The sequence below is a fragment of the Syngnathoides biaculeatus genome, chromosome 7, assembly GCF_019802595.1.
Source record: "Syngnathoides biaculeatus isolate LvHL_M chromosome 7, ASM1980259v1, whole genome shotgun sequence".
Classification (NCBI taxonomy): Eukaryota; Metazoa; Chordata; class Actinopteri; order Syngnathiformes; family Syngnathidae; genus Syngnathoides; species Syngnathoides biaculeatus.
Genome location: NC_084646.1, coordinates 26,743,835 through 26,758,059, shown reverse-complemented (window position 1 = coordinate 26,758,059; position 14,225 = coordinate 26,743,835). Strand labels below are relative to the sequence as shown.

General features: G+C 45.5%; 2 protein-coding genes across 3 annotated transcripts; both read right to left on the bottom strand.

Annotated features, from left to right (window-relative positions):
* Positions 1-21: 21 nt before the first annotated feature.
* On the bottom strand, positions 22-4,123 carry LOC133503629 (transmembrane protein 69-like). Of its 2 annotated transcripts, none has more exons than XM_061825420.1 (3): positions 3,989-4,123; positions 3,547-3,591; positions 22-3,466 (listed from the first exon to the last, which is right to left on the bottom strand). In XM_061825420.1, exons 2-3 carry the CDS (start codon positions 3,589-3,591, stop codon positions 2,678-2,680), a joined length of 834 nt encoding a protein of 277 aa, XP_061681404.1. In that variant the 5' UTR covers positions 3,989-4,123; the 3' UTR covers positions 22-2,677. The 2 variants fall into 2 exon arrangements, with proteins under 2 accessions (XP_061681404.1, XP_061681402.1); XM_061825418.1 differs by having other exon boundaries at positions 4,032-4,123.
* A 5,751-nt stretch (positions 4,124-9,874) lies between these two features.
* tm4sf4 (transmembrane 4 L six family member 4) lies at positions 9,875-14,025 on the bottom strand. The gene is made up of 6 exons (XM_061825291.1): positions 13,948-14,025; positions 13,554-13,772; positions 12,493-12,582; positions 11,529-11,674; positions 10,569-10,755; positions 9,875-10,362 (listed from the first exon to the last, which is right to left on the bottom strand). The coding sequence occupies exons 2-6, from the start codon at positions 13,722-13,724 to the stop codon at positions 10,345-10,347; spliced, it is 612 nt and encodes a 203-aa protein (XP_061681275.1). The 5' UTR covers positions 13,725-13,772; positions 13,948-14,025; the 3' UTR covers positions 9,875-10,344.
* Between the last annotated feature and the right edge of the window lie 200 nt (positions 14,026-14,225).

Here is a 14,225-nt window from a genome sequence, read left to right as displayed (position 1 = left end):
CATTTCATGATAACACGATTTATTGAAAACTAAGTTGGCGTTTTCAATGATAGTGATCATCATTTTGTTGAGAAGAGCAATTAACAATATATGCATTATTGTATATTTACTTTGCCGTGTACTGCACTGTATAAATACAGTGGAAGGATGGACCAACACAGTAGGTCCAGAAATATTTGGAAAGTGACTTTTATCCATTAATACCAATTTTAAATGATCAACATGATTGAAGTATACTTTTAGATTGAACTAAAGGAGTAATACTGTATTGTCCATTTTTACCCACAATTTCAACCTGACCGTTGTCTTAATATCTGCTTCATGCATTCATCAGTCTTATCTCATGCAAACAAGCAACTGGCCCCAGCACTGTGGAACCAACAGCAAGTGAAACCTTAGTTACCATAAAAACTTGGGGCGGAGCTGTTTGTCGATCACCTAGTCGAAAAAACAAACAAAAAAAAAACTGCAAAGCTCACATAACCCCACAACAACAACAAAAAGAAAAACCATTGATTGATTGAGGGATCAAGAGGAACTACAGAGACAACTATTAGCATACAAACATTTAAAAACTCGTTTTTTCATAATGTTTAGAAAACAAAATTGTGAAGGTTCAGCAAAGCAACACCAGTGTAGAAATTCCCATCTGTAGGAGTGTCATGCATGTATTAAAAACTAAGGTCATATTTACAACAAACCCTTTTGAGACCCAGTCCGTTCATGTACACACCTCGTGGACCTGACTGCGCTTTGGTTCAGTCTAATAAAAACTGATTAATACCAGTGACAAAATAGATCATTGTGCTTCTACTGGATCTGATTAATCTGTACCTAATGTTATAATATTGACATTTTGTTACCATAAATCAAACATGATTATCAATTGATACTGAAAAGTTTCAATGAAGTTGATTTTTGTCACTGGGTGCACTTGAGCCAAAGGCTTTAAGCAGCAATTACTCCAGATGGCACCTTACATAATGTCCTTTACACAAGTGATGTCACTGCTTCCAAGTTGTCTTTTCCAGCCTTTGAAAACACAGTGACTATTGTGCCAAGTTGTTAACTGTTCGAGGACATGATAATTACACAATAGGGAGAAAGAACAATTTAAGTCAGGATTTGGCTTGTTCCCCCTGAATATTAAATCACATTCAGACATTATGGACATTTTTTTTTTTGCATTCAACTTTATGGAAATGGTGCAAGGAAGGTCACTTTTCTTCTCTGGGAACCACAAAACCATATGACTTCTCTCTGACCGCAAATGTTTTCATTGAAAACTCTTGAAGTGCTGTGACTTTGTTTCATCCTTCCATCAGGAATGTGATTGGACTGATTGAAAAAAGATTGAAAAATACCCGAGGGTCTGGGGGCTGCAAGCATGATCAAAGGATGATCACCAGTGTTAATGTTATGTTAATGTGCATGTTTTATAAATTGGAGTATGAATTATTAAATATATCTAGTGCATCGATAAATAAATGCTATTCTGTTTTCAAATTGTACACGATATGATCGTTCATTATTTACCCCAAAAATTTACAAATTCAAACTACTAGAAGTGAAACTAAATTGAATTCAGATTTGCATCATGGCATGCAAGCGTGGTTTCATAGCATGTATATTGTATCCATTCAGAAACGTTTTAATTTCTTGTTTTTTTAAGTGATTGGAACACATGAATTAGACAACAATTATTGTTTCGTTATCAGTAAATAATACAGACATTTTTACAAGTAATTGCTTCTGAACTGGCGGCACAGTCTTTTAGCTGGAAAAGTGTTGGCCTCACAGTTCTGAGGTCCCGGGTTCAATCCTGGACCCGCCTGTGTGGAGTGTGCATGTTCTCCTCGTGCCTGCGTGGGTTTCGTCCCACATCCCCAAAACATCCAACATTAATTGGACACTCTAAATTGGCCCGAGGTGTGATTGTGAGTGCGGCTCCTTGTCTCGATGTGCCCTGTGATTGGCTGCCAACCAGTTCAGGGTGTTCCCTGCCGCCTGCCCGTTGACAGCTAGGATAGGCTCCAGGACTCCCCACGACACTTGTGAGGATAAGCGGCAAAGAAAATGTATGGATCCTTTTTAACTCTCACCTTGTGTCTGAGCAAACAAACTAAGGCCGTGAGCACCCCCTTTGACCACTGTGAGCAACATTAAACATATGCACTGTGGTCAGATCAGTGTCATCCATTTAAGTTACATGGGTCATTCAAAGATTCAGATTACAGCATTTACATTCCCATCAGAACATTTTAAAGAATCATTTTGTGTTATTCCAAAATTACAATGAAAATGTCAATGAAGAAAAAAAAATATTGTTTGGAAAAAACCCACACAGGCAAGGCGAGAACATGCAAACTCCAAAAAGGTGGGGTCGGGATTTGAACCAAGGTCATCAGAACTGTGCGGCAGATGCTCAAAATCAGTTGTCCACCATGCCATTTTGGTTCATATTTTATCATAATATTTAATTAATTTGACTGAATTAATGTCAAATACACCATACGCCCATGCAATTAATATGTCATCACTCAAAACCTCCTCAAACCATTTTTGATGTAATTTCCATGTGCACTCACAATAAAACTGACAGCATTATCCTTTCTGCAAAACGTCCATCATGAACATTGCGTGAATGCGACAAGACCGTCAATCTCTGGATGATCCTTCACTCTGAAAAAAAATTCTTCTCTGGGTAAATTCCATGCACGACGAGTGTACCAACTAGGGAAAAAAATGCCACCGCGGTCAAGACGGAACGCAGGGCTTTAAACCAGCAGGGATAAGTAGGCAGCAGTGACAGATCGTAGTGAAGTGAGATTCCGAGTGCCATGATAACCATGGTTGCTGCAGGAACAATACTCTCAGACATTAGCATGGTAACCCAGGCTAAGAGTGAAGGAATCACACTGTTGCTCAGGTTAATCCAGTCCGGTTTAGCCGGGCTGCTCTCAGGGAGGGCGAACCCCCAACGAGCTCCGCCCAGGAAGGAAACAATGGAAACGCCGTAGGTCAACTGAGCGTAGGCAATCTCGGGAAGGTAGTTTTCAGTCACGCCCATAAAAAGAGGAGGGGCAACAAAGGGGACCAGTCCAGCAAACCCCAGCCACAGAGCTGGTTTGGGACTCTTCCAGAAATCCTTCATGTCATAGCGTAGAAGGTCCAGTTCTCTGGGAGGAGTTTCAGGCTGTAGTCGCTTCTTTCGCCTTACAACAGAAGAATGGAAATATTGATTCCTTGCTGTAAAAGCCAAATGAAATGGAGACCTCGGGAAGAGCCCACTCCTGATGAAAGCAAGGACGGAAGGAGAAAACTGTTCCCTTGAAACCTGAAGCCATTCAGTGGACTGCCTGGGAAGGGAGGCCCAGGTGACCGATTGAGGGTCTGATACATCATTAGTTCCTCTGAGAAGTGACGATGCCCAACATTTTGTTTGGGGTCGTCCCAAGTGCAATAACTGCAAAAAGATTGAGACGTCAAAGTTTTCCTTATATGAGTGCTAGACATCAATAAAATAAACATATGATATCACATTACCATCGGGGTAGTTACGGTCCTTCTTCTAAATACAACAGAGAGCATCTAAAAAAGATGGAAGATCATCTATAAGATTACATGTAAAAACATGCACAATATAGCTCACATAAGAATGGACCTTTTGATTTGCTGTTGGAAAAACGTCTATTAAAAGTACATACAAATATAAATATAAAAATTGGGATGATCAGGCAATTAATTTATATACATAATAAAATATTCAATATTCTCATTTCAAAATATTCATTGTGTATATATATATATATTTATATATATATATATATAGCTTATAAAAACATCGATAGATTTTAAACAACTAGATGTACTCAAATAGCTTGCTTTTTCTAAACGATTTGACCGTGCACATGGCCAACTGTCGTTAGTTTTATATTTATCATTGCAAAGTTAAACACAATTCATGAACTAGAATATAGAACATTACCTCTGAATTCGCCCCCAAAAGTCATATTATGAAAACGACCAACCATGGAATTTGACAGCCTTCGTTGACCCAAAGTAATGGACAAAAATAGTTCCGACGTCGAAAACGTTCCGTGTCAAACAAGTTGCCCAAAACAATGTTCCCAACAACAGTGAACAAAAAAATAACGCTAACTACGTAATTTACTAAAGTTTAAATCTCAGTTTAAAATTAAGATCTAATATCCTGATTTTTTCAATGTTTTTTTTAATTTGATGACAGCAGTTTTGTTTCCATTAATTGTTTGGCAGCTTCAGGATTTTAATGTCATATACTTGCAAGGTCCCCCCCCCCCCCCACACACACCACCCATTAAAAATACGTCTAAAAATAATCGGATCGATTCATCCGTTTTCTGAGCCACTTATCCTCACAAGGGTCGCGGGAATGCTGGAGCCTATCCCTGCTATCATTGGGCAGGAGGCAGGTGAACTGGTTTGAAGCCATACAAACAACCAATGTCACATTAACACTTAGAGCAGGGGTGCTCAATGATCTCTCCATCATCCTATTCGCTCCAGATGGCTCCCAGCCGCTTCCTGACCAAGCCTCGGTGGCGACCAGTCCCTGGTCGTCTCGCAACCACGGCGTGGGAGGTTCTCATCCAGAGCAGTTCCCTGCCTCGTTCTGGTTCCTGCTTCGCCGTTTGGTTCCTCACAGAGGTCGTCCGCCCGAATCGCCCCGTGGGGACCCTGGTGCTTGGCGTCCGGGTCGTCCTCCTGACCTGTCTGCCCGGACGCCTCGTGTTTGGTGGCCTGGATGGCCACAAGTCTGGGGTTCGGTGGGGGGGGGGGCGTGCCCTCCTCCGGACTCCCTTCCGCCCACCCCTGCCTGTGTAACTTTTGTCTGTTTTTTCGTTTAGGCACGTCTGGGAGCCGTGCCTTTGAGGGGGTGGGGGGGGGGGGGGTACTGTCATGATCCTGCCGCTTCAACACGAGCTGTGCGGGTGCCCGCGCGGCTGCGCTAATTGGGAGGCACACACCTGTGCCTCATGCGGGCTGATCATCCCCCGTATATATAGGACCCGGTGACGACTGGTCCTCGGCCAGTTCGTTGAGCTTCATGCCCCGTTCCAGCACTCTCGTTTCCCTGATTGAACCTGTGTGTACCGACCTTCGTCCGTTCTCCGACCAACCCCATAAGCCTGACTCCTTCGATACTTCTGCCTGCGTTGATTGTTTCCCCGTGTACCGACTCCTGCCTGTCCGCTCATCTGTTCTCTTCGCCCGACGCCCCAACTACCGCTGCTGCACCGTACTGCCTGCTCGATCCCCGACCTCTGCATACAATAAACGTGTCTCTTCTTGAACTACCTTGCGTCTTCCGAGTTCCTGCATTTGGGTCCTACTCTCGTTTCCGATGGGACGTGACAGAACGAACTGGCCATCACAGGACCCAGCAGGAAAGACCCGGCGTTGCCGGGACCGACGCAAGGTAGACCGTCTGCCGGAGGACCAAGCCTGTCCAATCCGGGTAGGCTCCCTGACGTCCTCCACTTCCGTGTCTTACGCTCCACCAGCGAGGTATGAATATGTCCCGAACACGACCCGTCCGGCTCCTCATATTCTTCTGGACTCTGACTTTTCGGAATATGAGGAGGACCACGATTTGTATGATCGGCTGCCTGAGTACGACTCCGACGACTTTGATTTTGAGTCTCTTTGCCCGGCTTTTGATCCCAGTCAGTTTGCCCCTCCTTCCCGGGTTTCCAGCACCCGAGTGACTTCGCCCGGTAGATCCAAGTACACTTATCGGTACGAGGGAACCCGCTTGGCCATCTACCCGGCACCTCCGCGTGGCGGCCAGAGAAGACGCCCCGGCCGGGCGCTCCCTGGTGTCTCTCGCTGCGCGGCAACAAAGACACCGTCCTCCCACTCCTCGCCGGCAACGGTGAGACCGGCAGACCCGCAGCCGGTGGCGAGGCTTCCAGCCCAGAGGGAGGAGGAGCCGCCAAACCACGTGGCGTTCTGTTGCGAAATGCGGGCGCAGATAGAGAGGCAGAGCGCGGAATTGGCGGCTCTCACGGCCCAGGTCCGGCAAGGATTGGCGATCCAGCCGAGCTACGCTGTCGTCGCAACGGCGACGGACTCGCTGCTGACTCACGTTGCCGTGGAAACCGACCCGCCCCCTTGTCAAGTGGACACCACAGTGGGAACAGACTCGCCACCTCAAGTGCACGTCGCAGTGTTGGCGGTTCCGAGCAGAGCTCACGCGGCAGTCGGAACTGACCCGCTCCCGAGACACGCCCACGTGTCAGTTTCGACTGACTCTCCGCCTACTCAGGTTCACGTTGCCCTGGAAACGGATTCGCCACCGCGCCACGCCCACGTTGCCGTTTCAACGGATGCAGTGCAAGTTCACGTGGCAGTGGGGACCGAGACCCGCCTCACGTGTTGCTGTCCAGGAGAGGTGGCGACGTCTCCACAGCCGCTTCTCGTCTGTGCTCTGGAGTGGCAGTGGCGACTGGCCCGCGGACGTTCCCCGTTCCTGCTCTGTCGGCGACCGGCCCGCGGCAGCTCCCCGTTCCTGCTCTGTCGGCGACGGGCACGGCCTCACGTTCCTGTCCAGGAGGTGGCCACAGTTCCCCAGCCGCCTCACGCTCCCGTCCAGGAGGAGGTGGAGTTGGTGATGCTGCTGCCGCCTTCTCACGTTCCTGTCCAGGAGGCGGCGGCGACGGGGTCGCTGTCTTCTCAAGTTGCTGTCCAGGAGGGGGCGGTACTGGCGCCGCCTTCTCAAGTTGCTGTCCAGGAGGAGGCGGCGACTGGGTCGCTGTCTTCTCAAGTTGCTGTCCAGGAGGGGGCGGTACTGGCGCCGCCTTCTCAAGTTGCTGTCCAGGAGGGGCGGTACTGGCGCCGCCTTCTCACGTTGCTGTCCAGGAGGGGGCGGTACTGGCGCCGCCTTCTCACGTTGCTGTCCAGGAGGGGGCGGTACTGGCCGCGCGATTCTCAAGCCGCTACGCCCGAGGGGGCGGTACTGGTGCCGCCTTCTCAAGTTGCTCTCCAGGAGGGGGCGGTACTGGCGCCGCCTTCTCACGTTCCTTTCAGGAGGAGCTGGGGAGTTCTGTGGAGCCACCCTGGAGCTGGAGAGACTACGGGAGGGTGGTGGTCATTGCTCTGGTCCTTCTCTCCATCATCCTATTCGCTCCAGATGGCTCCCAGCCGCTTCCTGACCAAGCCTCGGTGGCGACCAGTCCCTGGTCGTCTCGCAACCACGGCGCGGGAGGTTCTCATCCAGAGCAGTTGCCTGCCTCGTTCTGGTTCCTGCTTCGCCGTTTGGATCCTCACAGAGGTCGTCCGCCCGAATCGCCCCGTGGGGACCCTGGTGCTTGGCGTCCGGGTCGTCCTCTTGACCTGTCTGCCCGGACGCCTCGTGTTTGGTGGCCTGGATGGCCACCAGTCTGGGGTTCGGGGGGGGGGGCGTGCCCTCCTCCGGACTCCCTTCCGCCCACCCCTGCCTGTGTTACTTTTGTCTGTTTTTTCGTTTTGGCACGTCTGGGAGCCGTGCCTTTGGGGGGGGGGGGGTACTGTCATGATCCTGCCGCTTCAACACGAGCTGTGTGGGTGCCCGCGCGGCTGCGCTAATTGGGAGGCACACACCTGTGCCTCATGCGGGCTGATCATCCCCCGTATATATAGGACCCGGTGACGACTGGTCCTCAGCCAGTTCGTTGAGCTTCATGCCCCGTTGCAGCACTCTCGTTTCCCTGATTGAACCTGTGTGTACCGACCTTCGTCGTTCTCCAACCAACCCCGTAAGCCTGACTCCTTCGATACTTCTGCCTGCGTTGATTGTTTCCCCGTGTACCGACTCCTGCCTGTCCGCTCATCTGTTCTCTTCGCCCGACGCCCCAACTACCGCTGCTGCACCGTACTGCCTGCTCGATCCCCGACCTCTGCATACAATAAACGTGTTTCTTCTTGAACTACCTTGCGTCTTCCGAGTTCCTGCATTTGGGTCCTACTCTCGTTTCCGATGGGACGTGACACAGGTGTGGGTGTACTTATTGCCCCCCGGCTCAGGGCCTGTACGTTGGGGTTTGCCAGATTCCCCTGTGAGAAGGAATTTCAACTCCCATCTCCGAAAGAACTTTGCTCACGTCCCAGAGTAGGGGGGGGGACATTGAATCCGAGTGGACGATGTTCTGAGCGTCCATTGATGAGGCGGCTGACCAGAGCTGTGGCCGTAAGGTGGTCAGTGCCTGTTCTTGTGGGCAACCCACGAACACGTTGGTGGACACCAACAGTGAAGGATGCTGTCAAGTTGTCATCAATTTTGTTCATAACCATCATATCATCAATCACCATCATAATCATCATCATCATCATAAAATCTATCCATAACTTTTATGGACAGAATTTCTAGGTGCAGCCGATGGGTAGAGGGTGTCCGGTTTGGTGGCCTCAGCATCGCATCTCTGCTCTATGCAGATGATGTGGTTCTGTTGACTTCATCAAGCCGTGATCTCCAGCTCTCACTGGAGTGAATCGCAGCTGAGTGTGAAGCGGCTTGGATGAGAATCAACACCTCCAAATCCGAGACTATGGTCCTCAGTCATAAAAGGGTGGTGTTTTATTGAAAGGATCGGAGCTGGTCGGCGCTCAGGAGACAAAGACGACACTCAACAAAAGACCAACATTCCCAAATGCTATTTAGCCTCAATAACTGGCATATTTATTTCGACCAAATGCAAGTTCTCAAAACACAGTTGACATTGCGTGAAATCAATCATATGAGCCCCTTACTTATGCCGAGAAGGTGGAGAGCCTAACACCCAGGTAGAGGTCCGCTTGTCAACCAGCTGGGCGTCCGTACGAAACCCGCAGCAGACTCTACCTGTTTGTGCTCTGCATCTCTCTATTATACTTTTCAGTTGCGTGCAAGAGAAAGGACGGGTGGCCTACCCGTCCCACCTGGTACCGCAACAATTGTAGTCGATTTACTATTGACACCTAAGTGTGTCCTTCAGGCTCTGAGAAACATCTTACGCAGCCATAACTGTCAAGACATCCCACAACAATGTTCGTCTTTGGTATGCATGTGAACAAGATAGTGAAAAACAACTTATATGCGAAAAACAAGTGAGCGTATGCATGCGAACACGATAGTGAAACGGTCAAGATGTCTTGACCAGAAAAACAAGTGAGTGAAAAACAGGTGAGTGAAAAACAACTTATATAACCATGGTTGCACAATACATTCGGGTATTCGACGGTTATGGGAAGCATCACTAATTAACACTCGTTTCAGGTGGCGTGCCCTCTCCAGGTCGGGAATGAGATCCTTCCCCATCCTTCTGTCGATCTCCCGTTCCATTCTTCCCTCACTTGTGAACAAGACTCCAAGGTACTTGAACTCCTCTGCATTGAGAGGAGCCAAATGAGGTGGCTGGGGCATCTGATTCGGATGCCTCCTCGACACCTCCCTGGTGAGGTGTTCCGGGCATATCCCACCAGAAAGAAACCCCGAGGGCGACCCAGGACGCACTGGAGAGACTATGTCCCTCGGCTGGCTTGGGAACGCCTCGGGATCCCTCCGGAAGAGCTGGAAGAAGTGGCTGGGGAAAGGGAAGTCTGGGTAACCTGCTGAAGCTACTGAGCCCAGAGAAAACCCACGCAGACATGGGGAGAACATGGTGGAGTGTTACACACGCCTGACTTTGGTGCGGACAGCATGAGATCGATTGTAGTCCGCCTTTCGCCCAAAGGTGGCTGTTTTGGTTCTGGCTCTCCTGTGACCCTTGTGAGGATAAGCAGCTTGAATAATGGATGGATAAATATGTATATATACGAGTACATACACTACGTGTGTGAATAGATCTATGATTTTTTGAACGTTTTTTTTTAAGATGAACAAATCTGAGGAACTCACGGTAAAATATTTTATTGAAGCAGTTATAGATACTTTGAAACATGTACAGTTGCCATTGGATGTAAAACACTGAAACAAGACCAAGAAAGAACAGAAGGGGATTGTCAGGGCAAGTTTCCCTCAGGAATCAATAAACTTTAAAACTTGTCATTGTGACTGGGAGAGTCATGCGTCTAAAAATAACATTTATTTGACATTGTTTAAAAAATATTTATGATATTGAAATAGTACCAATACACTGCAAATCAGCAATTAAAAAACTTATGGATAGAAAATGAATTTTCAGCCACTTACATTTTTTTAAGTCTGGGTGCTGTCATTTCAATAGTGTCATTGAGGAATGTACATTAGACTATAATTAAGTAGCTCCTTTTGCTAAAAATCTAATCTCTTCAAGTAAAATAAATAGGAAAATGCTGCCAAAAGTTGATCTCGGCCACGAGTACTGTTCACACAGCGCCATCATTCTGAAAGACAAACATGATTAAAGTTCTCTCGAGATGTTTCCTAAAAGCCAAATTCACAAAGTGTTACCCATTATTAAAACAAATGTAATTATGGATATAAGAAATATTAATAAAACAAAAAGATGCTTATATTAATATGCATTAAAATACAATACAGATGGATGACAGGATGGATTGATATGAACTGTCTATGAAAACATACTAACCCCACCACAGCAGTCACAGCAGTCCCCACACACAGCTCCCAGTAACCCGTTTAACACCTGCACAGCACACAGTACCATCTGCAATAAACCCATGACCAGCAGAACAGAGAACAGGGAGAGATGCCACGACACCACATCAGTGGGCTTCTCACACTTGGACCAAATGGTTGAGTCAGTCAGGTAGTCACTGCAGATGGGGGGAAGGAAAGAGAAGAAATGAATTACATGCTACATCCTGACATACAATGAATCTTAAATCTATTTCATTTTTATTTTATTTTAGCATTGTTGTACTGACCACATGGAGAGGAAATGTCACTCATAAAAGGACAGACCTAAACCTGTAATGAAATATTACTAAAACAGAGAGGCAGCGACGCCATTATGATTTTGTTCCTGCCACCACAACTGAAATTGGGAGAATTCTCCTGTACAGGAATGTAAATTGGCTACATGCACTCTTATCCCGGTCATCACATTTTTGTAAAAGCTAAACTTGTATAAAATTACATAGGTGCTGCTGTGGTGGAGGTAAGTAGTTAATGAAAAGAAGAATCTCATCCGATCAAAGTAGAATAATCTGCACAAAAATTTTCTGTGAATGAATATTAACTTGGAAATTCACAGTATATATTGATCATACATGTATGCATTGTAACATTCAGTGTGCTATATGAGTGAATTCTGAGGTTAAATCACTTTATCCATCAATCAATCCATTTTCTGAGCCGCCTATCCTCACGAGAGTCACGGGAGTGCTGGAGCCAATATGGAAGGATGGATGGATGGATGGATGGATGGATGGATGGATGGATATGGATGGAGCTGGAGCCAGCTGTCATTGGGCAGGAGGCAAGGTACACCCTGAACTGGTTGCCGGCCAATCACAGTAAATCACTATATGGACATACATGATAAATGACAGGTTGCCATGTAGGCCTACAAATAGCAACTTCATACCCATCGGTGAAGGGATACGTCCACACAGATGTGCTGTTTACTTCAGTCAAACACTTCGGTCCATTGTTTATGGCAACCGCTGAAACTACGACTGAGTAACCAGCTCCTACAAGACCTACAGCTGCAAACATTATGGAACTCAGCATCTTTAAGGAGAGAAAGGTGAAAATTAAGGATTGCGCGGATACTTGTACTGGAATCTCTTTACAGGCATTAAATGAAACATCATAAATAAATAAAAAAATGATGGCCTGAATTGAATATAAGAAATATGTTCAATGAAAATGCATTAAAATGAATTAAAAACCATGCTGAAAATTCATTTTCTATCCATAAGTTTTTTAATTGCTGAAAAAAGAGCTGTCAAAAATATATATATATTTGTATATATATATATATATAATATTATATTATATAATATAAGATATATATAAAGAGCAAATATATTTTTTACATGAAGTATATTCAATTCGGAACACTGAAGCTTCTTGAGAGTCATGTGACACCTATTTCTATCTCCAGGTTCAAGTGATTTTATTTAATTTTCGTTAATCTCATCATATTAAAAGATGTTTAATTTTATTCAATTTCATTTTTCTGTATTGTACATATAATGTTAAACTGTTGCAGTACTTAAAGTAGTCTTTAAAGTTAATCAAAGTTTATTTCTGTAATACATCTGAATATTCTGTAATGTAAAACAAAAACATTGAGAAAAAATCGAAAACTACATTTGTCCTTCGAGTTTGTATTGTTTTTGTATGGCAGTGATTGTTGTAGACATGGATTATGAAGAGGAAAGAAAAATACAACTTGGGTCTAATGACATGAAAATAAATCTTGTGATGAATGCATACAATTGGTAAAATCACTGATTTGCAGTCTTTGAGACAAAGTGCTCTCATTTCAGAGACAACAAGCAAAATGTTTCTATGGATGGAATTGAAAACACGAAACAGCTCACCGCAAATCTCCTCCCACAGCTTTCATTACCGCAGCAACCACAACAGTCGTTGTTCTTTAGACCCAGGAAGACCAGGGCTGGGAAGATCATCTGCCATCAGTAAAAACATTTTATTTATTTTTACAATTCACTAGTAAAGTAGTTTGTGATTTTAGTTAAGTTTCATTGGAATTCTGATTCTTTAATAGAATTCTTACTCCACACACACACGCACAAACATACAGGAGTGTTTACTATGATAAACAGTGTAAAGCAGAAAATAACTTTTATATCTTCATTAGGGTTGCGGGGGTGCTGGAGCCTATCCCAACTATCATCGGGCGAGAGGCAGGGTACACCCTGAACTGGTCACCAGCTAATCGCAGGGCACATCCAAACAAACAACCATTCATACTCACATTCCCACCAATGGGCAATTTAAGAGTGTTCAATCAATCTACCACAAACGTTTGTGGGATGTGGAAAGAAACCGGAGTACCTGGAGAAAACCCACGCAGCCACAGGAGGAGAACATGCAAACTCCTGACTGGTGAGGCCAGGATTTGAATCCCGATCCTCAGAACTGTGAAGCAGATATACTAACCAATCGTCCAATGTTCTACCCACAGCATGAACATCAAATAAAATGAAACAAAGAAAATTATATGGGAGTCAACACTTGCCACCATTTAAAATTTTAACCTCCACAAAAACAACACGTGCATTGGCCCCTACAGAAACATGATTTGCTTTATTCTCTTAAATGACTTCGTGAAGAAGCTGTTTGCTGACCAAATGTGTGTGTAACAATAGGGATAGTGCTCATTTTTGTCGTATCCACTGGCAAAACAACAACAGAAACATCTGCAACTTACTGCAAGGTGATTTCTCAAATTAAAAGTGTGCTGACATGTCTAAATTTGGGAAATGTAATTCAAAAGCTGCATGATCAAGCTGCTCTTTTTGGAGTCTGGTGCACACACTGGGTTGGGTGTCCCCTCACCCCCGAAGTGTAATCCCTTTGACATTAATATTGCAAGCAGATTGGCATCAACGATTCATCATAAATAAAACACACTTACCAAAACTCCAGAGCCTAAAATTCCTCCAAAGTACCACACCTCCTCTGTGATCTTATCACTTTCCACAGTGTTCCCACCAGGAAAGAAGAGAAGGATGTTGCACAGCACACACACAATTGCCAGGGGCATCAGACTGATCCCCAAACAGTTAGCGAAGCCCCCGGAGCACATTGTTGTACCTTTACAACTCACTAATTCAAATTTGGCAGATGGAAAAACCTTCAAAAACAGAAAACGTTCAATGTTATGCGCAACAAGTAACGAGTTTGGGAAAACAATACAAGCTCGTAATATATTTGAGAGTTTCTCTATTATCTTAGCATCTAGCTCTTTAAATTAAGTACAATATCAAGACAGAAATATTTCCTCAAGCATGTGAGCCTGTCCTCCTCACCTGTACTCTTCAATATAGGATGGTTGATTCTAGACTTCACCTTTTAAGCCCCCCACCTTACTTTTCATGTGATGTCAGTGCCACCCTTTTACAACTGCAAGCTGTAATAAAGTAGTCACACATGCACACACACACACACACACACACACACACACACACACACTTGCTGGTGGCTTCATGCAAACGCAAACACAGGCCGCTGATGTAGGATGGCGTATTGGTGTGTGCATAGAGAAACCAAAGCGACGACACAGTGGTTAATATTCTACCATTTGTTT

Coding starts and splice junctions, on each gene's coding strand:
- tm4sf4 (XM_061825291.1), bottom strand. CDS start 13,724: ATGTGCTCCGGGGGCTTCGCTAACTGTTTGGGGATCAGTCTGATGCCC. Junction 11,675..12,492: donor GCTGTGGGAGGAGATTTGCG/GTGAGCTGTTTC, acceptor CTCTCCTTAAAG/ATGCTGAGTTCCATAATGTT. Junction 10,756..11,528: donor ACGTATCCCTTCACCGATGG/GTATGAAGTTGC, acceptor CCCCATCTGCAG/TGACTACCTGACTGACTCAA.
- LOC133503629 (XM_061825418.1), bottom strand. Junction 3,467..3,546: donor GGACCGTAACTACCCCGATG/GTAATGTGATAT, acceptor ATCTTTTTGCAG/TTATTGCACTTGGGACGACC.